Raw genomic sequence first — 26,954 nt, 5'->3', positions numbered from 1 at the left:
GCAACTAGGGGGCAGTATTTTAATTATTGGATAAAAAACGTTCCCGTTTTAAGCGCGATATTTTGTCACGACAAGATGCTCGACTATGCATATAAGTGACAGTTTTGGATAGAAAACACTCTAACGTTTCCAAAACTGCAAATATATTGTCTGTGAGTATAACAGAACTGATGCTACAGGCGAAACCAAGATGACATTTCAAACAGGAAGTGCCCCAGATTTTGAAGGCGCTGTGTTCCAATGACTCCTTATATGGCTGTGAATGGGCCACGAATGAGCTTAGACTTTCTGTCGTTTCCCCAAAGTGTCGACAGCATTGTGACGTATTTGTAGGCATATCATTGGAAGATTGACCATAAGAGACTACATCTACCAGGTGGTCGCTTGGTGTCCTCCGTCGCAATTATTGCGTAATCTCCAGCTGCAGTATTTTTCCGTTTGCCTCTGATGAAAAACCAACTGCCACGAAGATTTATCATCGAATAGATACTGTATGTGAAAAACACCTTGAGGATTGATTCTAAACAACGTTTGCCATGTTTCTGTCGATATTATGGAGCTAATTTGGAAAAAAGTTTGGCGTCGTAGTGACTGCATTTTCGTTTTTTTTTCTTATCCAAACGTGATGAACAAAACGGAGCGATTTCTCCTACACAAATAATCTTTTTGGAAAAAATGAACATCCGAAGTTCTCTCTAACTGAAAGTCTCTTGAAAACGTCCGAAGTTCTTCAAAGGTAAATTATTTTATTTGAATGCTTTTCTTGTTTTTGTGAAAATGTTGCCTGCTGAATGCTAAGCTTAATGCTATGCTAGGCTATCAATACTCTTACACAAATGCTTGTGTAGCTTTGGTTGAAAAGCATATTTTGAAAATCTGAGATGACAGTGTTGTTAACAAAAGGTTAAGCTTGTGTTTCAATATTTTGAAATTTCATTTCATTTGCGATTTTCATGAATAGGAAACGTTGCGTTATGGTAATGAGCTTGAGGCTATGATTACGCTGCCGGATACGGGTTAGGAGTGGCAAGAAGTTAAGCCAGTCCATGTCCAGGCCCGTCTGAAGTTTGCTAGAGAGCATTTGGATGATCCAGAAGAAGATTGGGAGATGAAATCAAAATATAACTTTTTGGTAAAAACTCAACTCGTCGTGTTTGGAGGATAAAGAATTCTGAGTTGCATCCAAAGAACACCATACATACTGTGAAGTATGGGGGTGGAAACATCATGCTCTGGGGCTGTTTTTCTGCAAAGGGACCAGGACGACTGATTCGTGTAAAGGAAAGAATGAATGGGGCCATGTATCGTGAGATTTTGAGTGAAAACCCCCTTCCATCAGCAAGGGCATTGAAGATGAAACGTGGCTGGGTCTTTCAGCATGACAATGATCCCAAACACACCGCTCGGGTAACGAAGGAGTGGCTTCGTAAGAAGCATTTCAAGGTCCTGTAGTGGCCTAGCCAGTCTCCAGATCTCAACCCCATAGAAAATCTTTGGAGGGAGTTGAAAGTCCGTGTTGCCCAGCAACAGCCCCAAAACATCACTGCTCTAGAGGAGATCTGCATGGAGGAATGGGCCAAAATACCAGCAACAGTGTGTGAAAACCTTGTGAAGACTTACAGAAAACGTATGACCTCTGTCATTGCCAACAAAGGGTATATAACAAAGTATTGAGATAAACTTTTGTTATTGACCAAATACTTATTTTCCGCCATAATTTGCAAATAAATTCATAAAAAATCCTACAATGTGATTTTCCAGATTTCTTTTCTCATTTTGTCTGTCATAGTTGACGTGTACCTATGATGACAATTACAGGCCTCTCTCATATTTTTAAGTGGGAGAACTTGCACAATTGGTGGCTGACTAAATACTTTTTTGCCCCACTGTACATAAGTATTCAGACCCTTTGCTATGAGATGCAAAATTGTGCTCCGGTACTTTCTGTTTCCATTGATCATTTTCAACTTGAATGGAGTCCACCTGTGGTAAATTCAATTGATTGGACATGATTTGGAAAGGCCCACATAAGGTCCCACAGTTGGCAATGCATATCAGAGCAAAAACCAAGCCATGAGATCGAATGAATTGTCAGTAGAACTCAGAGATAGGATTGTGTCGAGGCACAGATCTGCGATAGGACATCAAAAAATGTCTGCAGCTTTGAAGGTCCCCAAGAACACAGTGGCCTCCGTCATTCTTAACCTCTTGAGCTTATGGCTCAATACTGCCCCGTTGGAGGAAGTGCGTGCCCATAGTAAACTGAAAATATTTTTTTCCAAAATTGCTAATATATGCATATAATAATAATTATTGAATAGAAAACACTCTAAAGTTTCTAAAACCGTTTAAATTATGTCTGTATGTAAAGCAGAACTCTCAGGGCAGCCTTTCTCCCAAACTCTCTCTTGTCAAGAGAAAAGTTGGGTCAACTTTGACGTCATCGCCCCCACCCTTCCCAGGCAGCTACCGATCTGGGAACAGTATGTATTTGTTCAGCGCGATGTCTGCTTTCAATTGGCACGTTCATTGTTTGAATTTCGCGCTCCCTCATCCTTTGGCGGGCGAAAATGCCCGGTTCACTCTCACATACATGCACTCTATTGCGCGCGGCCGATTTGGGAACGTTCTTTTCCAATAGACACCAATTGAAGCCGGTTCGTTTGTTTGCGATTATCATTGTTTTACATGATAAAAACATCATTTTGCTCGATTCTGCACTTAGTTTGACCAGTTTAGTCGACATATAATATGTAATTTTGAAGTTTGATTGCGCAAGAGTGCGGGACCAGAAGGAGCAGAAGTTATTTTGGGTGCATTTCAGCTGAAGCTGTTAGCATATGCTAATACAAAGACGCACAACTTGAAACCAAACGATGTATTGGGTAAGTATGACTCCTTCTACGTCTTCTGATCGAAGAACATCAAAGGTAAGGGAATATTTATGTGGTTATTTTGGGTTTCTGTGGACTCCAAACGTAGAGGAGACACTGCTAATATCTGAGCGCCGACTCATAGCATAGACTAGTGAACGAATTCTGTAACGTTAAAAATAAATGTAACACAGCGGTTGTATTAAGAAGAAGTGTATCTTTGTAACTATATGTAGAACATGTATATTTAGTCATGTTTATTGCTTGTTATCTGACGTTATCTGTCCAAGCTATCATAATTTCTCCGGACATTTTGAGTAGCATTTTTTGAAATGTCGTCATTGTAAACAGAGATTTATGGATATTAATGGCATATTATTGAAAAAAAAAAAAAATGTACTGTGTAACATGTAATATTACTGTCATCTGATGAAGATTTTCAAAAGGTTAGTGAATTATTTATTTTTTAATCCTACTTTTAAATTTGATATTTTCTGGGACAAAATGGCCGCCGTTTGCCTTTTGTTTCGGTGGTGGTCTAATATAAATGTGTGCTATGTTTTCGCCGTAAAACATTTTAGAAATCTGACTTGCTGGGTAGATGAACAAGGTGTTTATCTTTCATTTGAGCTATTGGACTTGTGTAGGTGTGGAGGTTAAATATGTCTAAGAATATTTTTTCACATTTTGTGTTATGCTAATGAGCTTGAGCCGTAGTCACGATCCCGGATCCGGGATGGGTAGCATCAAGAGGTTAAATTGATTTTTTTTGGAACCACCAAGACTCTTCCCTGAGCTGGCCACCTGGCCGAACGGAGCTATTGGGGGAGAAGGGCCTTGGTCAGGGAAGTGACCAAGAACCCGATGATCACGCTCAAGGAGTTCCAGAGTTCCTCTGAGGAGATAAGATAATCTTCCAGAAGGACAACCATCTCTGCAGCACTCAACCAATCAGGTTTTTATGGTAGAGTGGCCAGAAGGAAGCCACTCCTCAGTAAAAGCCACATGACAGCCCTGTTGGAGTTTGCCAAAAGGCACCTAAAGACTCACAGATCATGAGAGGCAAGAGTCTCTGGTCTGATGAAACCAAGATTGAACACGTCACGTCTGGAGGAAACCTGGCAGCATCCCTACATTGAAGCATGGGGGTGGTAGCATCATGCTGTGGCAATGTTTTTCAGTGGCAGGGACTGGGAGACTAGTCAGGATCGAGGAAAAGATGAATGGAGCAAAGTACAGAGAGAACCTTGATGAAAAGCTGCTCCAGAGCGCTCAGGACCTCAGACTGGGGCAAAGTTTCACCTTCCAACAGGACAACGACCCTAAGCACGCAGCCATGACAACCCAGGAGTGACTTTGGGACAAGTCTATGAATGTCCTTGAGTGGCCCAGCCAGAGCCTGGACTTGAACCTGATCAAACATCTCTGGAGAGACCTGAAAATAGCTGTGCAGTGACGCTCCCCATTTAATCTGACAGAGCTTGATAGGATCTGCAGAGAAGAATGGGAGAAACTCCCCAAATACAGGTGTAGCCAAGCTTGTAGCATCATACCCAAGGCTGTAATCGCTGCCAAAGATGCTTCAACAAAGTACTGAGTACCCATTAAATACCCATTAAAATAACATAAAATTGATCAGACATACAGGGTAGACATAGTTAATGTTGTAAATCACTATTATAGCTGGAAATGGCAGATTTGTTATGGAATATCTACATGGGCGTACAAAGGCCCATTATCAGCAACAATCCCTCCTGTGTTCCAACGGCACGTTGTGTTAGGTAATCCACGTTTATCATTTTAAAATGGATATAGCGTTGTGGAAATAAACTTCATCAATTGTATGTCAATAACTTTCCTTTCCCTCTTTTCACTACCTGTTGGCAAGATCCCCTGTGGATGGCGAAGCAGCAACAGCATCAGAAGCACTATGTGTGCTGTAGACCCATCCATCCTGCTGTTTTACAGCCAAATGTGGTAAACATTAATGTAGGTTGGTATGAATGAATACAATATTCATCATATGCACGGTGGCACACATATGCAGACAAACAATCCAATTGTGTGCTTTGTGCACAAACACCTATTGTGCTTAGAGAAGTTGGTAATATCCTATTACCCCAGACACCACAGTCGTACCCCGCCATGTATTTAAACCCTGGATTGCTGATGCTATGTATTGGCCATTGAGAGGCTTTGAAGCCACTGGTCGGCCATATTGGTACTCCCCAGTAGGAGCAGTCCTCCATAGGAATTAATGGAATTCTACAGTATTTCAATTAAATGTTTAAAGGATAAAATTACATATATTTAAGTATTTTGTTATTGTAGTGGAGACAGTAACATTAGTACTAAAGAAAATACTTGAAAGAAAATATTTATATATATATATATATATATATATATATATTGGTGTATGTAATATAATAAACATGTCAAAAACGAATGTAGACATAAATAAATGCATTTCTATAGCTTACAAAATCTTTTTTTACAATGGAGGAGGAGTACCAAGATGGCATCGCAATGGCTTCAATACAGTGCCCCGTCAGTCATCCAGGCTTTATAGACATCACTGGTTGTACCCGTTTCCCTAAAAGTCAAAGTGGTGTCTAATGATTTACTAACAACAACATTCTCTTCATTATTGGTTCATGTTTGACATGTATGGAATGGTGTGTATGTCCATTGACTAGACTAGTGGAGACTCCTCAGAGGAGGAAGGGAAGGACCATCCTTCTCAATTAATTTCATAAAAATAAAAATAGTTTAAAAAGTTATAATTTTTAGATAAAACTATACTAAATATATTCGCATGCCACTAAATAATTGATTAAAACACACGGTTTTTCAATTAAGGTCCACCCCTCAGAGCCTGGTTCCTCTCTATGTTTCTTCCTAGGTTCCTGCCTTTCTAGGGAGTTTTTCCTAGCTACTGTGCTTCTACATCTGCATTCTTGCTGTTTGTGGTTTTAGGCTGGGTTTCTGTATAGAACTTTGTGACATCGGCTGATGTAAAAAGGTCTTTATAAATACATTTGATTGATACAATGTGGCTGCTATGAAAGTGAACTGTGCATGATCAGGGTTGTATTTATTCCGCTGAAGCAAACTGAACAAAACCGGGATAAACATACCTGGATTTGTCCAATAGAAACTCTCGTTTGCAACTGTTGTACTAATGATTACACCCTAGATCAGCAAGATACAGGCAAGACTGTGCACGGTGGTACTGAATGTGTCCCTGTCTGTCCATGTGTCACTGTCTGTCACAAACATTTTCTCTCGACATGTGTGCACCTACGTTGTAAACTTTCATTCATAAGCTAGGTTGTAGCAACCTCATGATGGGTATAGGGAAAATTAAAGTATCATTTAGTAGCCTAAACCTATTGCTGTTACATTGAACTGAATGAATGGAATATGAATGACAGTCATCCAATATGCTGTGATAGAAATAATGCCATGCTGATGAAAAAAAAGATCATCGTACTCCCTCATCTTAAATGGCACTGACCGACACTGGACTAGACCAATGGAGACACACATGACCAGACTGATTGAGACGATAAATAATACACTATAACCAGGGGTCTAGGTCAAATCACTTGAGTTTTACAAAGATGCCCCCTAAGCATTTTTTTTTTACCCCTTATTAAACTTGCCCTTGCCCTATTGTTTTCAACACATATAGATTCGGTGCAGTGTGAATAATAATTTATTATTCATGAGATCTTATAAAATGAATATCAAGCATAGATCAATAATTCAAGAAATAAAACATACATTCAGTGGGAAAAGCATAAGCTTAAACACTTTAAACATATTGTACATTACAGTCACTGAGGTATTGGACATCAGTCTAAAGCTAATGGAATGTGGGCCTTCGAATAAATATTACACGTTAGCAGTAATATACAAGTATAACCCTCATGAAAAAACGATATATTATACTATGGTATTAATACTATAGTATTCACTGTAGTGTTTTTGCGGACTTTACTGTAGTATTCACTGTAGTGTTTACTGTAATATACTGCAGTATGCACAGTTAACTATAGTACAAATACTGTAGTAAAATAAAACTGTAGTATATACTATAGCAATTCATGTAGTGTTTTTGCGGATTGTAGTATACAGTATTACTTACTGTAGTGTTTTTGTGGAATGTAGTATTTACTGTAGCGTTTTTGCTGACATTACTGTACTATTTACTGTAGTGTTTTTGTTTTATTATCTTTGACATAGAAGTGGAGGCTTTCTCCACTTTCTCCACATATTGTAGAAATACTAAAAGAGCACATTTTCCATAACCAGGTAGGTAGGACTGGGGTCTGAACTGTAGTATTCTATAGTAAACTGTAGTAATTTTTCAAGTGGGAAGTGTCATGTGTGTACATTGATTCTTACACTAGGTTAACTGTGTAAATAACCTACGACTGTAAGGCACACAGGTGGGTCATAAGCTGCAGAAACAACAGGATTTAAACCAACAGTCATATGGAAGAAGTAGAATACTTTATTGATCCATAGTCCACAAAACCCCCTTTTTTTTAACCCAAGTGCTTTCAAATGCACTGTGTCCATTGTAGGAAGGAATGTGTCTGTCTATGAGAAGAAAATAAAAAAACACATTCAATGGTATTGATGCATTGAGGTCAGGTCGCTGGCCATAAGCAAAGTTACGAAGGGAAGATGATCCTCTGAAAACATAAAAGAAGAATGAGTCAGTTTTGGTGTTGGTGCTCTTTAAAGATATAACATTTCCTTATAATAAAATATATTCCCCTGGGGCGGCAGGTAGCCTAGTGGTTAGAGCGTTGGGCCAGTAACCGAAAGGTTGCTGGATTGAATCCCTGAGCTGACAAGGTAAAAATCTGTTGTTCTGCCTCTGAAGAAGGCAGTTAACCCACTGTTCCTAGGCTGTCATTGTAAATAAGAATTTGTTCTTAACTGACTTGCCTAGTTAAATAAAAGTCAAATATACAGTACAGTGGGGAGAACAAGTATTTGTAACACTGCTGATTTTGCAGGTTTTCCTACTTACAAAGCATGTAGAGGTCTGTAATTTTTATCATAGGTACTCTTCAACTGTGAGAGACAGAATCCAGAAAATCACATTGTATGATTTTTAAGTAATTAATTAGCATTTTATTGCATGACATAAGTATTTGATACATCAGAAAAGCAGAACTTAATATTTGGTACAGAAACCTTTGTTTGCAATTACAGAGATCATACGTTTCCTGTAGTTCTTGACCAGGTTTGCACACACTGCAGCAGGGATTTTGGCCCACTCCTCCATACAGACCTTCTCCAGATCCTTCAGGTTTCAGGGCTGTCACTGGGCAATAGAGACTTTCAGCTCCCTCCTTCAGCTCCCTTTCTATTGCGTTCAGGTCTGGAGACTGGCTAGGCCACTCCAGGACCTTGAGATGCTTCTTACGGAGCCACTCCTTAGTTGCCCTGGCTGTGTGTTTTGGGTTGTTGTCATGCTGGAAGACCCAGCCACGACGCATCTTCAATGCTCTTACTGAGGGAAGGAGGTTGTTGGCCAAGATCTCGCGATACATGGCCCCATCCATCCTCCCCTCAATACGGTGCAGTCGTCCTGTCCCCTTTGCAGTTTCCACCTCCATGCTTCACGGTTGGGATGGTGTTCTTGGGGTTGTACTCATTCTTCTTCATCCTCCAAACACGGCGAGTGGAGTTTAGACCAAAAAGCTCTATTTTTGTCTCATCAGACCACATGACCTTCTCCCATTCCTCCCCTGGATCATCCAGATGGTCATTGGCAAACTTTAGACGGGTCTGGACATGCGCTGGCTTGAGCAGGGGGACCTTGCGTGCGCTGCAGGATTTTAATCCATGACGACGTAGTGTGTTACTAATGGTTTTCTTTGAGACTGTGGTCCCAGCTCTCTTCAGGTCATTAACCAGGTCCTGCTGTGTAGTTCTGGGCTGATCCCTCACCTTCCTCATGATCATTGATGCCCCACGAGGTGAGATCTTGCATGGAGCCCCAGACCGAGGGTGATTGACCGTCATTTTGAACTTCTTGCATTTTCTAATAATTGCGCCAACAGTTGTTGCCTTCTCACCGAGCTGCTTGCCTATTGTCCTGTAGCCCATCTCAGCCTTTTGCAGGTCTACAATTTTATCCTTGATGTCCTTACACAGCTCTCTGATCTTGGCCATTGTGTAGAGGTTGGGGTCTGTTTGATTGAGTGTGTGGACAGGTATCTTTTATACAGGTAACGAATTCAAACAGGTGCAGTTAATACAGGTAATGAGCGGAGAACAGGAGGGCTTCTTAAAGAACAACTAACAGGTCTGTGAGAGACAGAATTCTTACTGGTTGCTAGATGATCAAATACTTATGTCATGCAATAAAATGCTAATTAATTATTTAAAAATCATACAATGTGATTTTCTAGATTTTTGTTTTAGATTCCGTCTCTCACAGTTGAAGTGTACCTATGATAAAAATTACAGCCTTTGTAAGTAGGAAAACCTACAGAATCGGCAGTGTATCAAATACTTGTTCTCCCCACTGTATCTGCTTGGTTAAGAGATGGTTAAAAGTTGAGATTTGACAAAAGTGAGGGAGTTCCTAATATGGATGTCATACTGTACACTCGATACACACGATATTGCAGACATTAATGTGGTAGTGGTAGCTAGTACTGTCTCTGTGACTCCGTACCTCCATGTTATGCTCAGTCCGTCCTCCGTCACTCTTCAGCTCTCTCCAATTTATTTGACGATCTTGGCCTGTTTACCGTTCAGCTTCATCATGTAATTCTTCTTCTTGCCGTCAAAGTTGCCACACAGGCCTCCCAATCTCCTCTTGTAGGTGTGGGGCAGGATGATTACTATGCAAAGTAAAGACATGGAAGTGAGTCCTTTCTGTCAGTACATCTATGTTCTGTAACAGTTTACTTTATATCATAAAGCAGTTTACTGTATATCACAAAGCATACATCACACATCTGTAGCACATCATACACATATGTGTTTGGATTGATACAGTATGTTGCCTTGTTACCATATTTCTGCAAGATATGATAAAATGTGTAAATGTTAATTATACTATTATGCTAATATTATCTGTCCACAGATAAGAGACACATTGAGCAGTAAACACTGTCTGTACAGCTATCTTACTGTCCTGTTATCAGAGAGACTGGTGAGATACCAATCATTTAAACTTTCCTTTGGCTGTGATGTAACAGTGGTGTTACCTGCTCTGCTGTGTCCATCAAACTCCACGGAGAGGCCAAAGTCTGTCTTCAGGTAGATACGAGAGGAGCTCTCCAGAATCCTCAGACCCCTTGCTGGGGAGACAGGGGCATGCGTGCTCCTACCATCCAGCTATATATATATATATATATATATATATATATATATATATATATATATATATATATATATATATATATATATATATATATATATATATATATATATATATATATATATATATATATATATATATATATATATATAGAGAGAGAGAGGGGAAAGATGGGGCAAGATATCATATGTTCAATGTAATTTTGCTTATCTGTCAACAACAGAGGGCAGCAACCAATGAGGAAACAAATAATTGGGCTCATAGTTAATTATTGTTCTGTTGAAAGACTTGAAAGACTGTTACTGACCCAATGGCAACAAGTCAAAATGTGCTAGCAGTCTACTAAACACACACGTATTTCTTGGGAAAACAATTATTTCACTGTAGGAATATTGCTATGATTTCTCAAACAGAAATGGGGTGTGCCTTTAGTGGTTCATTGATATGTCATTCTGTTCATGCAGTCCGCAACCGACGTAGCTAGTCTTTTAGCTAAGCTAGCTAATTTAGTTAGCGAGTAACCTAATGTAGCAGATGTAAAAGAATTGCCTGAAACTAGATCCCCTACATACTGGTCTTGACAAGAAGAAAACAACTGTTGGTGGCAGGTTCTGTTCTACACTGTTTAACCAATCTGGTAAATGTGGAGGAGTGTTGGAGTGTTGCCTTGTTAACGTCCAAAAGAGGAAGTCACGTCACAGGCTCTCTTTCCATTTCCCCTGCAAACTGGAGCATCCGGTTGTTGGGGACTATGCAGAGGCTAGCTAGCTGGGAACATTCATAGAACATTAGCTAAGATTCTCATTAAGTTATAGTTAGGGTTTTATCTAACATTAGGATGATAAAACCCCCAAAACATTAAGATAATTTTTTGGATAAAATCTATTTATTTATAAAAAATGTTTTAGATGAAATTTCCTTGGAATGTTCTCCTAACATTCACTAAAATGTTTGTTACTTCCGGCGCTGACAGAGATGGCCGCCTCGCTTCGCGTTACTAGGAAACTATGCAGTTTTTTGTTTTTTTACGTGTTATTTCTTACATTAGTACCCCAGGTCATCTTAGGTTTCATTACATACAGTCGAGAAGAACTACTGAATATAAGATCAGCGTCAACTCACCATCAGTACGACCAAGAATATGTTTTTCGCGACGCGGATCCTGTGTTCTGCCTTACAAACTGGATAACGGAGTGGATCCCCAGCCGCGCCCTCAGAGCATGCGCAGACCAGCTGGCCGGTGTGTTTACGGACATATTCAATCAATCCCTATACCAGTCTGCTGTTCCCACATGCTTCAAGAGGGCCACCATTGTTCCTGTTCCCAAGAAAGCTAAGGTAACTGAGCTAAACGACTACCGCCCCGTAGCACTCACATCCGTCATCATGAAGTGCTTTGAGAGACTAGTCAAGGACCATATCACCTCCACCCTACCTGACACCCTAGACCCACTCCAATTTGCTTACCGCCCAAATAGGTCCACAGACGATGCAATCTCAACCACGCTGCACACTGCCCTAACCCATCTGGACAAGAGGAATACCTATGTGAGAATGCTGTTCATCGACTACAACTCGGCATTCAACACCATAGTACCCTCCAAGCTCGTCATCAAGCTCGAGACCCTGGGTCTCGACCCCGCCCTGTGCAACTGGGTACTGGACTTCCTGACGGGCCGCCCCCAGGTGGTGAGGGTAGGCAACAAACATCTCCTCCCCGCTGATCCTCAACACTGGGGCCCCACAAGGGTGCGTTCTGAGCCCTCTCCTGTACTCCCTGTTCACCCACGACTGCGTGGCCACGCACGCCTCCAACTCAATCATCAAGTTTGCGGACGACACAACAGTGGTAGGCTTGATTACCAACAACGACGAGACGGCCTACAGGGAGGAGGTGAGGGCCCTCGGAGTGTGGTGTCAGGAAAATAACCTCACACTCAACGTCAACAAAACTAAGGAGATGATTGTGGACTTCAGGAAACAGCAGAGGGAACACCTCCCTATCCACATCGATGGAACAGTAGTGGAGAGGGTAGCAAGTTTTAAGTTCCTCGGCATACACATCACAGACAAACTGAATTGGTCCACTCACACAGACAGCATCGTGAAGAAGGCGCAGCAGCGCCTCTTCAACCTCAGGAGGCTGAAGAAATTCGGCTTGTCACCAAAAGCACTCACAAACTTCTACAGATGCACAATCGAGAGCATCCTGGCGGGCTGTATCACCGCCTGGTACGGCAACTGCTCCGCCCTCAACCGTAAGGCTCTCCAGAGGGTAGTGAGGTCTGCACAACGCATCACCGGGGCAAACTACCTGCCCTCCAGGACACCTACACCACCCGATGTTACAGGAAGGCCATAAAGATCATCAAGGACATCAACCACCCGAGCCACTGCCTGTTCACCCCGCTATCATCCAGAAGGCGAGGTCAGTACAGGTGCATCAAAGCTGGGACCGAGAGACTGAAAAACAGCTTCTATCTCAAGGCCATCAGACTGTTAAACAGCCACCACTAACATTGAGTGGCTGCTGCCAACACACTGACGCTGACACTGACTCAACTCCAGCCACTTTAATAATGGGAATTGATGGGAAATGATGTAAATATATCACTAGCCACTTTAAACAATGCTACCTTATATAATGTTTACATACCCTACATTATTCATCTCATATGCATACGTATATACTGTACTCTATATCATCGACTGCATCCTTATGTAATACATGTATCACTAGCCACTTTAACTATGCCACTTTGTTTACATACTCATCTCATATGTATATAGTGTAGTCGATACCATCTACTGTATCTTGCCTATGCTGCTCAGTACCATCACTCATTCATATATCCTTATGTACATATTCTTTATCCCCTTTATCCCCTGTGTATAAGACAGTAGTTTTGGAATTGTTAGTTAGATTACTTGTTGGTTATTACTGCATTGTCGGAACTAGAAGCACAAGCATTTCGCTACACTCGCATTAACATCTGCTAACCATGTGTATGTGACAAATAAAATTTGATTTGATTTGATTTGACATTCAAACAATGTGTATGTTAGGTTGCACAGGACATTCCGTTAATGTTTTAAAGAATAAAATAAGTCCATTTTTATGTTTTAGGAATTTTCTTGCAACATCAGGTGAATGTTTTATACAAACATTGTATAATGATCACTACGATTGGACAGTTTTTGTGTTATGAGAACATTGTCAGTGACCTAGATGAATGTTCTGGGAACCGTTACAGAACCAATGTTGGTTTGCTGGGCAGTAACTCCTCCAGCAAATTGTTTTTGAATGAAAGCTGTGAATATCGGTAAGAAATGGCACTTCAGAAGCCAAATATCTTATTAATCTTTTTTTCTTTTTTTTAACCATTAAATTACTTAGTATGATGGTGCATTGATCAGCTATTTTTGCATTTTTGCTCAAAGTCGACCTTTAAAGGCAACCAACGTAAGTAAGCCTAGCTAGTGTGTTTTAACGTCAGGAGAGGAGTAGGGAAGAAGTGAAAAGATAATATATGGCTAGTTCTGCATTCATCTGAAGTTTAGAGTGGACTACAACCCTGTCATGAACCATTTTTCTTATTGCACCTAGCCAGTGACTATGAGGGTCAGGGTGAGACACAAAGACACACACAGACACACACACACACAGACACACACACACACAAACTGAAAAATACGGGTGCCAAAAAGGAAACTAGGTTCCATCCAATTCCATCCTGTAGATAATGAGATAATTCAGTTCTGCCAGCAAAGTGGCAAACCTTTGGCTACAGGTTACAATAAGACATGGGGTAACAAATCAGAAAGCACATGATAAATAATGCGTAAAGATACAGTTGAAGTCAGCAGTTCACATACACTTAGGTTGGAGTCATTAAAACTCGTTTTTCAACCACTCCACAACTTTCTTGTTAACAAACTATAGTTTTGGCAAGTCAGTCACAACTACTTTGTGCATGACACAAGTAATATTTCCAACAATTGTTTACAAACAGATTATTCCACTCCAATGGGTCAGATGTTTACATACACTAAGTTGACTGTGCCTTTAAACAGCTTGGAAAATTCACAAAAACGATGTCATGGCTTTAAAAGCTTCTGATAGACTAATTTACATCATTTGAGTCAATTGGAGGTGTACCTGTGGATGTATTTCAAGGCCTACCTTCAAACTTAGTGCCTCTTTGCTTGACATCATGGGAAAATCAAAAGAAATCAGCCAAGATCTCAGAAAAAAATTGCAGACCTCCACAAGTCTGGTTCATCCTTGGGAACCATTTCCAAATGCTTGAATGTACCACGTTCATCTGTACAAACAATAGTACGTAAGTATGAATACCATGGGACCACGCAGCCGTCATACCGCTCAGGAAGGAGACGCGTTCTGTCTCCTAGAGATGAACGTATTTTGGTGCGAAAAGTGCAAATCAATCCCAGAACAACAGCGAAGGACCTTGTGAAGATTCTGGAGAAAACAGGTACAAAAGTATCGAGTCCTATCCCCTGAAATGCCACTCAGCAAGGAAGAAGCCACTGCTCCAAAACCGCCTTAAAAAAGCCAGACTACGGTTTGCAACTGCACATGGGGACAAAGATCGTACTTCTTGGAGAAATGTCCTCTGGTCTGATGAAACAAAAATATAAATGTTTGGCCATAATGACCATTGTTATCTTTGGAGAAAAATGGGTGAGGCTTGCCAGCCAAAGAACACCATCCGAACCGTGAAGCATGGGAGTGGCACCATCATTTTGTGGGGGTGCTTTGCTGCAGGAGGGACTGGTGCACATCACAAAATAAATGGCATCATGAGGAAGAAAAATTATGTGGATATATTGAAGCAACATCTCAAGACATCAGACAGGAAGATAACTTCTTGATGCACCCATCCCGTTAGCGGGATCATTTTCGTCAACATCCCCGGAATTGCAGAGCGCCAAATTCAAATTAAATTACTAAAACTATTTCATTTTCATGAAATCATAAGTGCAATATAGCAAAACACAGTTTAGCTTGTTGTTAATCCACCAGCTGTGTCTGATTTAAAAAAAATCTCTCTCAGCAGACAAAACATTACAAACAGCTAGCAGCCAACTTGATTGGTCACGAAAGTCAGAAAAGCAATAAAATGAATCGCTTACCTTTGATGATCTTTGGATGTTTGCACTTACGAGACTCCCAGTTACACAATAAATGTTCCTTTTGTTCCATAAAGATTCGTTTTATATCCAAAATACATCCATTTGGTTTGCGCGTTATGTTCAGAAATCCACAGGCTCGAGCGGTCACAAATGGGCAGACGAAAATTCCAAATAGTATCCGTAAAGTTCGTAGAAACATGTCAAAGTTTTTTATAATCAATCCTCAGGACTGTACCTTCTTCAATAGGAGAGAGAGAGAAAATGTCTGCTCCAAACTGTTGCGTATGCAAAACGCTGCTGGCATCCAGCCATACAATGACGCAATGTGATTTTATTTTTCAACATAAAAGCCTGAAACTATGTCTAAAGACTGTTAACAACATGTGGAAGCCATAGGAAAAGGAATCTGGTTGATATCCCTTTAAATGGAGCGAAGGCAGGCAATGGAACAGAGAGCTTTCAGGAAAAACAGCACCTCCGGGTTGGATTTTCCTCAGGTTTTCGCCTGCAATATCAGTTCTGTTATACTCACAGACAATATTTTGACAGTTTTGGAAACGTTAGAGTGTTTTCTATCCTAATCTGACAATTATATGCATATTCTAGATTCTGGGCCTGAGAAATAGGCAGTTTCATTTGGGTATGTTTTTCATCCAAACATCAAAATACTGCCCCCTACACTCAAGATTAAAGCTAAGGTGTATGTACACTTCCGACTTCAACTGTAAGTAGAAGTTATGAATAACCTTATAATTGTCATATTAAATCATGAATAAGTCCTAAATACTTACAACAAGTTTCCTGTTCTTCCTGAACTCCACTATGTGGTTGTAGACTCTGATTTTCAGCCCTCTGAGTCGCAGACGGTTGTTGTTCTCACTTTTATCTTCATCACTGTCCTCATCGCTGCGATCATGCTTGTCTTCACTGTTCTCCCTTCTCATGCTGTCTTTATGCTTGTCATCCTCATCACTGCTGTCAACATTACTACTGTCACCTTGGCTACTGTCACCTTGGCTACTGTCACCTTGGCTACTGTCACCTTGGCTACTGTCACCTTGGCTACTGTCACCTTGGCTACTGTCACCATGACTGTCATCACCATCCTGGTTGACGATCTCATTGATGGTCTTGATGTAGATGTCTGGCTGGTTCTTGGACAGGTCTGTGGTCTGGACCAGAACATGAGAGTTTGTGCCTTCAAAGTCATGCTTCTTGTTGTTAAAGGTTCTGTAATCTGAGTCTCCATTGATAGAGCACTCACTGAAACCTTGAACGCAAAAATAGAAACAAGATTAATACCAAAGAAACAACATGTGCATGAGGACATGGTGAGAAAACACATAGATAGGAATTATGATATAAAACAGTGAAGGTCTTTGAGACTTAACTGTTCTGGATTTGGTCTTGAACATTGTTTTAGAAAACAGGAGAACTTTAGGCCTTGACCGAGGTCTGTAAGGGACTGGCATTGAATGCAATTGAATGTCTGTTGAGTGTATGAGAGACAGTTCTTAAGAGAGTGACGTTTCTGAGAAGTGTGGCCTACCTGTTGACTTGCAGAAATACAGTCCGGCTTCATTCTGAAGACAGATGGCATCCCCATCACACTCATATTCATTATTGCAGTCAATCTCCCCCACACCATCATCTTCAACACATTCACACTTCTGATGGCAGTGCTCAGTGTACCAGCTCTCTTTAAACTGAAATGAAAGTCCATCTTTAAAGTCATTACACTGCAGATTTCACACATGTAACTATGGGCACTGGGTCTACACCAGACATACTTCTAAAGCAGTTCTCATTGGGTGCTAGGTTACTTACGTGATGGCTGTTGCCATTGCTGTCCACACAGCCGCACTGCTGGGTGGGCACACACACCCTCTGTCTGAGCACAAAGCCGTCGTCACACACACAGCCCTGTATGCAGTGCTCATCAGAGTGGCAGTCGGGTGGGCCGTGGAGGTGCATACAGGTGGGCTGGCAGTCGGAGATGCAGGGGACGAAGTGGCTGTTGTTTGGGCACGATGGTGCTAAAGAGAAAAGAGCAAATGAAGAGTTTATTTCCAATAACGCAATATCCACCAATTCGTCACCAGAAAAGATAGCTTATTAAGGGTAGATTCATGTCTGTAAAATATTATTGTTCTCAGATGTTTCATTCTTTAAGGCTTTTAGATGTGTATGAAAATGTACACAAGAAATTGGGGTAAAGTGCCATATATCCATTTGCTTAGCTGGAATGGAATGTTCGTATCCTGTATATTTGACTGACATGTGGCTCTCACCCAGCTATCTTAAGACGAATGTATTTACTGTAATTCACTCTGGGTAAGAGCATCTGCTATATTACTCAAATGTAAATGTTTTACATACAGATCTCATATTACTGTTTTAAATATGTTTTAAAAACATGAAATATCGATGTCACAAATGTATCATTTGTACATTTCATTTAAAAAAAATGTAGTAATGTGTTACATTTCACTGTGTAAAACCTAGCAGTACTACATATTCTCTGAGAGGGAGGCGGATATGTATAGCATTTAGCAAAAAAACATGATTATTTGTCTCTGAAATGAAACCAAATGATACATTTGAAACAAATACATGCCATGCCATGATTAGATAGTTAAAAAACACACCAATCTCTTTCATATTTTGTTTTTTTACAATAAAAGCTAATTGACAAATATTTCTGAAAATGGATATATAAGGTTTTGGAATAAAACTCTTCAAATATAAGGTTGAGTGTATAGAATATGTAGCACACTGACTGCAAGAATAAGTACAGATTACATTTTCTTTGTACTTAGTGTCTTTCCATTTGTAAAACACTGATTGTATAACACTTGTGTTAGGAGGGGTCTGTAATGAATGAAGATTGTAACTTTGTGTTATCAAGGGCACATAAAGACTTACTTGGTCTCGCTGTGGTGGGCGGTTGTGGTCTTGCAGTTGTTGGTCTTGGGGGTTGTGGTCTTTCAGTTGTTGGTCTTGGGGGTTGTGGTCTTTCAGTTGTTGGTCTTGGGGGTTGTGGTCTTTCAGTTGTTGGTCTTCGGTCTTGGGGGTTGTGGTCTTTCAGTTGTAGGTCTTGGGGGTTGTGGTCTTTCAGTTGTCGGTCTTGGGGGTTGTGGTCTTTCAGTTGTCGGTCTTGGGGGTTGTGGTCTTTCAGTTGTCGGTCTTGGGGGTTGTGGTCTTTCAGTTGTCGGTCTTGGTGGACTTGGTATTTCAGTTGTGGGTGGTGCTGGTGTTTCTGGTCTCATAGTTGGTGGTGGTTGTGGCCTAGCAGTTGTTGAGGGTTTAGATGGCATGGTTGAGTTGGTTGGAGCTGGTGCAGCAGTTGTTGGTCTTAGTGTTACTGGTCTCATGGTAATTGGACCTGGTGTTGGTGCAATGGTAGACTTGTCTGCTGGCACAGGATTCTCGGTTGGTGTTGTTGGCTCAATCAGATCTAGGAGTTAAAAGAAAATCAACGTTATAACAATTACCCCAAATGTGGTTGTGTTGTTCACTGTGGAGGGAGTGACCCTTACCTTCACAGTGTCCACGATGCAGAGAAACATCATCTATAGCCACATCAGATTGATCAGTGGTGCCTCTTCGGCCCTCGAAGATGATCTGAGATCAAAGTAATAGCCAGGGAGAAACATTTATAACAGAGCATATATAGCAAAAAGGTACACTAAGCACATTTTGTCAAAGGGACCTTTCTCGATGAATAATGGTACACATGTCCGAGTCCAAACTCATCTGACATTTTAAGATTACAACACAGGGTTAATGGTGCAGTGAGGAATATCCACATCTCACATTCCACTCGACCCTATTCACCTTGTTGCTTAAAGGCCCAGTGAAGTCAGCATTGTGTCTTGCCTGTATTTTGTGTCATATTGCACAACAGATGATGAAATGGACACTGTAAAAGTGTGAAGGAATTTGATCCATGTTTTTTCCTGATAGTTGCTGGTTGAAAATACAATCTACAGGACCTTCTAATCAGCAGGTTTGCACGGGCAGGAGTTTCAGCTTTCCACAGTAACATCACCATGTGGTAAATTGGATAATATTATTTGGTTTATTCGGATCCCCATTAGCTTTTGCCGAAGCAGCAGCTATTCTTCCTGGGGTCCACCGAAAAACATAAACACGTCAAGTAACAAAACACTGTAGACAAGAACAGTCACACTAATATAAAATACAACCATATACAAACAATACTACTAAAGAATAATGTGTGTAAATTGATTGCGTTGATTGTGTTGAGAGTGTGATAGTGTGTCTATGGGTGCGTGTGTTTGTGTGTGTGTCATTTCACAGTCCCCATTGTGCCATGAGATGTTGTTTTATCAATTTTTTAAAGGTAATTTTGCTGTTTGCTTGCGTAATTGGAAATGGAAGGGAGTTCCATGTGATCATGTCTCTGTATAATAAATCAAATCAAAGTTTATTTGTTACATACACATGGTTAGCAGATGTTAATGCGAGTGTAGCAAAATGCTTGTGCTTCTAGTTCCGACAATGCAGCAATAACCAATGAGTAATCTAACCTATTCACAACAACTACCTTATACACACAAGTGTAAAGGAACGAAAGAATATGTACATAAAAATATATGAATGAGTGATGGTACAGAACAGCATAGGCAAGATGCAGTAGATGGTATCGAGTACAGTATATACATATGAGATGAGTAATGTAGGGTATGTAAACATATAAAAGTCGCATTGCTTAAAGTGGCTAGTGATACATGAATTAAATCAAGATGGCTAGTGATACATTTTTTTACATCAATTTATTACATTATTAAATTGGCTGGAGTTGAGTCAGTATGTTGGCAGCAGCCACTCAATGTTAGTGGTGGCTGTTTAACAGTCTGATGGCCTTGAGATAGAAGCTGTTTGTCAGTCTTGGATGCTTTGATGCACCTGTACTGACCTCGCCTTCTGGATGATAGCAGGGTGAAGGTCCATCCAGTGGCAATTAATACAACTGTTGCTGCCGTTTTCTACAAACCACTGCCAGTAACAATTATGCCCTCAAATAATATTTCAGAACAGCCAAAAGTACAAATAAATTAACATCTAACGATTCGGAAAAAGCTAAAGGAACTGACATTTTTGTCCTCACTGATTGATGACGAGGGAAGCATATTTTGAAGAAGGAAGTTATGAAATTATGTTTGGACTTCATAATGTTTAACTTTAATGTGTTACAGAGTTATTGTTTAAGTTAATTCATTGAGCTGTATCTAAAGATATTTCTTTACAGTTATTTACATATGTAATTGTATTGGTTTGTATTGAATTACGCTTTTTGACTGCAAGTTCCAGAATGCCTTGCGACAGGAATGAGAGAGATAACGCGCCAGTTATGTGCAGGTGGAAAGTGATTAAGCTGACCTTTCCGCTAGCATCTTACCTGCATTGCTCTGTAGAATCTAAAGTTGTTAAATGTAACGTGAACAAGTATTATTACTAAAAGAAGCTTTCATATCAAACCCGACGTCCCGAGTCATTACTTTGAAGTTAGTTAATCTAAAACATAAAGAAGAGAATCATACATCTACAAATCAAATCACCAAATCAAATCACATTTTATTGGTCACATACACATGGTTAGCAGATGTTAATGCTAGTGTAGCGAAATGCTTATGCTTCTAGTTCTGACCGTGCAGTAAAATCTAACAAGTAATCTAACAATTTCACAACAACAAAGGAATGAATAAGAATATGTACATATAAATATAAGGATGAGCGATGGCTGAACGGCATAGGCAAGATGCAGTAGATGGTACGGAGTACAGTATATACATATGAGATGAGTAATGTAGGGTGTGTAAACATTATATAAAGTGGCATTGTTTAAAGTGACTTGTGAAACATTTATTACATCCAATTTTTAAATATTAAAGTGGCTAGAGATTTGAGTCAGTATGTTGGCAGCAGCCACTCAATGTTAGTGATGGCTTTTTAACAGTCTGATGGCCTTGAGATAGAAGCTGTTTTTCAGTCTCTCGGTCCCAGCTTTGATGCACCTGTACTGACCTCGCCTTCTGGATGATAGCAGGGTGAATAGGCAGCGGTTGATGTCCTTGATGATCTTTTTGGCCATCCTGTGACATCGGGTGGTGTAGGTGTCCTGGAGGGCAGGTAGTTTACCCCCGGTGATGTGTTGTGCAGACCTCACTACCCTCTGGAGAGCCTTACCGTTGTGGGTGGAGCAGTTGCCGTACCAGACGGTGTTACAGCCCGACAGGATGCTCTTGATTGTGCATCTGTAAAAGTTTGTGAGTGGTTTTGGTGACAAGTCGAATTTCTTCAGCCTCCTGAGGTTGAAGAGGCACTGCTGCGCCTTCTTCACCATGCTCTCTGTGTGGGTGGATCAATTCAGTTTGTCCAGTGATGTGTACGCCAAGGAACTTAAAACTTACTACCCTCTCCACTACTGTCCCGTCGATGTGGATAGGGGGGCGTTCCCTCTGCTGTTTCCTGAAGTCCACAATCATCTCCTTTGTTTTGTTGACGTTGAGTGTGGGGTTATTTTCCTGACACCACACTCCGAGGGCCCTCACCTCCTCCCTGTAGGCCGTCTCGTCGTTGTTGGTAATCAAGCCTACCACTGCATTGTTGTCTGCAAACTTGATGATTGAGTTGGAGGCGTGCATGGCCACGCAGACGTGGGTGAACAGGGAGTACAGGAGAGGGCTCAGAACGCACCCTTGTGGTGCCCCAGTGTTGAGGATCAGCGGGGTGGAGATGTTGTTTCCTACCCTCATCACCTGGGGGCGGCCCGTCCGGAAGTCCAGTACCCAGTTGCACAGGGCAGGGTCGAGACCCAGGGTCTCGAGCTTGGTGACGAGTTTGGAGTGTACTATGGTGTTAAATGCTGAGCTGTAGTCGATGAATAGCATTCTCATATAGGTATTCCTCTTGTCCAGATGGGTTAGGGCAGTGTGCAGTGTGGTTGCAATTGCGTCGTCTGTGGACCTATTGGGGCGGTAAGCAAATTGGAGTGGGACAAGGGTGTCAGGTAGGGTGGAGGTGATATGGTCCTTGACTAGTCTCTCAAAGCCCTACATGATGATGGAAGTGAGCGCTACGGGGCGGTAGTCGTTTAGCTCAGTTACCTTAGTTTTCTTGGGAACAGGAACAATGGTGGCCCTCTTGAAGCATGTGGGAACAGCAGACTGGGATAATGATTGATTGAATATGTCCGTAAACACAACAGCCAGCTTGTCTGCGCATGCTCTGAGGACTTGGCTGGGGATGCCGTCGGGGCCTTCAGCCCTGCGAGGGTTAACACGTTTAAATATTTTACTCCCGCCGGCTGCAGTGAAGGAGAGTCCACAGGTTTTGGTAGCGGGCCGTGTCAGTGGCACTGTATTGTCCTCAAAGCGAGCAAAGAAGTTGTTTAGTCTGTCTGGGAGCAAGACATCCTGGTCAGGGATGGGGCTGGTTTTCTTTTTGTAATCCGTGATTGACTGTAGACCCTGCCACATAGATCTCGTGTCTGAGCCTTTGAAATGAGACTCTACTTTGTCTCTATACTGATGCTTAGCTTGTTTGATTGCCTTGCGGAGGGAACAGATACACTGTTTGTATTTGGTCATGTTTCCTGTCACCTTGCCCTGATTTAAAGCAGTTGTTTGCGCTTTCAGTTTCGCGCGAATGCTACCAATCAATCCACGGTTCTAGTTTGGGAATGTTTTAATAGTTGCAGTGGGTACGACATCGCCGATGCACTTGCTAAGAAACTCACTCACCGAATCAGCGTATTCGTCAATGTTGTTCTTTGACGCAATGCGGAACATATTCCAGTCCACGTGATCAAAGAAATCTTGAAGCGTGGAATCAGATTGTTCGGACCAGCGGTGAACAGACCTGAGCGCGCGCAGGAGGTTCCTGTTTTAGTTTCTGCCTATAGGCTGGAAGCAACAAAATGGAGTCGTGGTCAGCTTTTCCGAAAGGAGGACGAGGGAGGGCCTTTTATGCCTCGAGGAAGTTAGAATAACAATGATCCAGGGTTTTACCAGCCCTGGTTGCACAATTGATATGCTGATATAATTTAGGGAACCTTGTTTTCAGATTAGCCTTGTTAAAATCCCCAGCTACAATAAAAGTAGCCTCGGGATATGTGGTTTCCATTTTATATAGAGTCAAATGAAGTTCGTTCAGGGCCATCGATGTGTCTGCTTGGGAGGGGGGGGGGGGATATATGTGGCTGTGATTATAATCGAAGAGAATTCTCTTGGTAGATAATGCGGTCGACATTTGATTGTGAGGAATTCTAAGTCAGGTGAACAGAAGGACTTGAGTTCCTGTATGTTGTTATGATCATACCATGTCTCGTTAATCATAAGGCATACCCCGCCGCCCTTCTTCTTACCAGAAACATGCTTGTTTCTGTCGGCGCAATGCGTGAAGATACCAGCTGGCTGTACCTACTCCGATAGCGTGTCTCGAGTGAGCCATGTTTCTGTGAAGCAAAGAACGTTACAGTCTCTTATGTCTCTCTGGAATGCTACCTTTACTCGGATTTCATCTACCTTGTTGTCAAGAGACTGGACATGAGTAGTATGCTCGGGAGAGTAGTATGCTCGGGAGCAATGTGCGATGTGCCCGTCTCCGGAGTCTGACCAGAAGACCGCTTCGTCTGCCCCTTTTACGGAGTCGTTGTTTTGGTTCGCCGGCTGGGATCTGATCCATTGTCCTGGGTGGTGGGCAAAACAGAGGATCCGCTTCGGGAAAGTCATATTCCTGGTCGTAATGTTGGTGATTTGACGTTGATCTTATATCCAATAGTTCCTCCTGACTGTATGTAATAAAACCTAAGATTACCTGGGGTACCAATGTAAGAAATAACACGTAAAAAAACAAAATACTGCATAATTTCCTAAGAACGCAAAGCGAGGCGGCCATCTCTGTCGGCAGCGGAAGTCTCTGTGCGTTGCTGTGAATTTGTTTTGGACTTGGGGACTGTGAAGAAACCCCTGTTGGAATGTCTTGTGGGGTATGTATGGGTGTCTGAGCTGAGTTATTTGATTGTGCAGACAATCTTGAATTTTCATCACAATACTATTTCTCATAAAAACTGGAAAAGAAGCAGTTAATCTCTCATCAACACAACCAGGATAGACTGGCATGCATGTTCATGATGTTTTTTAACAGATATAGCCCTCCCCATCTCCCCAACAACTTTTTCAATATGACTTGAACATGATAATTGACCATCCAATGTTATACCTAAGAGTTTATCTTCCTCAACTTGCTCAATGGTCACACCATTTATGCACAACTCCAGTTGAGGTTTAGGTAATAAAGAATGCTTTGGACCAAATACAATGCCTTTAGTTTAAGACCAGTTTATTATTAATCGCCCATTATGATACTGACTGTAACTCCTTATTTAGAATTTCAGTGAACTCACTGGCTTTGGGTGCTGACATACAGTGCCTTGCGAAAGTATTCGGCCCCCTTGAACTTTGTGACCTTTTGCCACATTTCAGGCTTCAAACATAAAGATATAAAACTGTATTTTTTTGTGAAGAATCAACAACAAGTGGGACACAATCATGAAGTGGAACGTCATTTATTGGATATTTCAAACTTTTTTAACAAATCAAAAACTGAAAAATTGGGCGTGCAAAATTATTATTATTAAACAGACCTCTCTATTAACATCACACACACACTATCAAGTATTGCACAGATATTACTCAAATTCTGACTGTTATCACTTGGTGGCCTTTAACAGCATCCCGAAAGAAGAGGCTTTAGATGAGGCAGGTGAACCTGCAACAACGACACTTCAACAACATTTGCCATGAGATCCTCAGAAGCTTTACAGGAATATGGCTCTGAAAATACACAGCAACATCTATGCTAGCTGCTTCACCAACCATCAGCACTTCAAAATTTAGGGTTTGGTAGTATCCTGGGACAGATAGTACCGGTCCCGGCAAGTTCCAAATTAAACAGGAAGGCGTTTCTTTTTTAAGGAAACAGTTTTTCTGAAACTTTCATAACAACAAACCCGCGCTCTCTTTCGTTCTGTTTTCAGCATGCGTCATGCTCTGATGACGTGTGACCAATAACAAAGAGAGTTCCAAACCTCTCTGCCAATAACAGCGAGTTTTCAGTTTCCCCCTCTCCACTCAGACCACTCCCAGTCAGTCCTAGCAAAATTCTAGCTTGAGGCATATTTTTTTCCTAAAAAGCTATTTTGCCAATATTAATGGAAATCTGTCACAGCAAGGTACTTCGTTGTTACCCAGAAATGATTTAATATTGATATAAAAATGGCTGCATTGGACCTTTAATTGTTCCAACCTCCAGAGGGAAGGTCAGAGGCTAAACCAAGACCAGTGTCACATAACTCACTCACCTGGAAAGGTCCAGTGGTCCTGAGATCCACCTGGGCTAGTTGCCAGCTGTTTCCCTGGTTGTTCCTCTTCCACCATACCCTGTCGGTGCTGCGGTCCTGGAGTATGTAGATGTGCAGGCCCATAGTTTCCGCTGAACCGGACATGTGGTACCAGAACTGCAGACACTGAAGACCGGGGTCAGAACACTCAGAGCTGAGGAGGCGAGCCGTGTCTCCGTTAGATACATTGCTGGCTTCGATGTACAAGTAGTGACCGTCATCTTATAGGCAAGAGTAGATTAGATAAGATTAGAGATAGGGTCACAGGTGAAATTCCTTTAGAGAGCAGTAGGTTTTATTGGGGGTTCTATCTGGAGTTCATACAGCAATGGGACAGATTGTTTATGTAAGGATGTAGGTCTTGCAATACAGCCATTGAAGTTCATGGAGCAGGAAGAATAGTACAGGGTAAGTCCTTCAATGCAATTTTGACTTTCAGGTTTGCTGTTTGAGCATTAGAGTTTTTGCAACCATTCAGACAAGGCATTACGATGTCCATCATCGACAACAATGATCATATTTTGTTGTTCAGTTTGGGGTAAAAGTCCTAAGAACACCTACCTCCTTTAGTGTGGTCAGCTGATGGCCCAGTCAGCGCCGTGGGGGTGGAGCCACTGTGCCTTGTCCAATCAAAAGAATCCGTCATCAGCTGGGTAAAACTGCAGAGGTCCTCCTCGAAAGTGCAATCGAAGTTGCAGACTGAGCAGGGAATATGGGAAACATTTGTAAAAGTCAATATGAGTCCAACATTTTAACCCATTATTCTGAAGTACCTTACATTTTTTTTTATTTCCATAAGAAAAGTAGTCTATAGATGTAATATACCTGGGTGTGGGACAAATGATCCTTCTTCAACTGGGGGAGGAACTGCAACACCTGTTGAGGAACCTGCCAGAGGAAGCAGAGGAATGGCATTGGTCATAAAGGGTAAATGTTTCCTCATCTGACATCCAGTGTTTAGATGTACAGGTAGCATGCCTCCCTGTCATAGTTACAACGTTCACCTGAACATGATCCATAATGGATGGAGATGTCGTCAAATGCCACGTCAGACTGAGGGTCAGAGCCTCGGATTCCCTCCATGATGATCTGAAACAGAGCCATTTTGTGTTGGGTGAAAATGTGTAATATCACAATC

At 41.4% G+C, this 26,954-nt stretch overlaps 1 protein-coding gene across 1 annotated transcript in view; it reads right to left on the bottom strand.

Annotated features, from left to right (window-relative positions):
• Window positions 1-7,374: 7,374 nt before the first annotated feature.
• LOC112260411 (IgGFc-binding protein) overlaps window positions 7,375-26,954 on the bottom strand; it is a 28,695-nt gene continuing 9,115 nt past the window's right edge. Inside the window, exons 12-24 of the mRNA XM_024435484.2 lie at window positions 26,821-26,905; window positions 26,642-26,704; window positions 26,378-26,515; window positions 25,778-26,037; window positions 18,927-19,011; window positions 18,612-18,844; window positions 18,313-18,394; window positions 17,215-17,423; window positions 16,937-17,093; window positions 16,179-16,657; window positions 10,118-10,247; window positions 9,580-9,748; window positions 7,375-7,576 (exon numbers count right to left, since the gene is read on the bottom strand). Of these exons, the coding sequence (XP_024291252.2) occupies window positions 9,630-9,748; window positions 10,118-10,247; window positions 16,179-16,657; window positions 16,937-17,093; window positions 17,215-17,423; window positions 18,313-18,394; window positions 18,612-18,844; window positions 18,927-19,011; window positions 25,778-26,037; window positions 26,378-26,515; window positions 26,642-26,704; window positions 26,821-26,905 (2,040 nt within the window). The 3' untranslated portion in view covers window positions 7,375-7,576; window positions 9,580-9,629. The remainder of the gene's footprint in view (window positions 7,577-9,579; window positions 9,749-10,117; window positions 10,248-16,178; window positions 16,658-16,936; window positions 17,094-17,214; window positions 17,424-18,312; window positions 18,395-18,611; window positions 18,845-18,926; window positions 19,012-25,777; window positions 26,038-26,377; window positions 26,516-26,641; window positions 26,705-26,820; window positions 26,906-26,954) is intronic.

Source organism: Oncorhynchus tshawytscha, linkage group LG10, assembly GCF_018296145.1.
Source record: "Oncorhynchus tshawytscha isolate Ot180627B linkage group LG10, Otsh_v2.0, whole genome shotgun sequence".
In the NCBI taxonomy this organism is placed as follows: Eukaryota; Metazoa; Chordata; class Actinopteri; order Salmoniformes; family Salmonidae; genus Oncorhynchus; species Oncorhynchus tshawytscha.
This window is presented reverse-complemented; position numbering and strand designations above follow the sequence as displayed.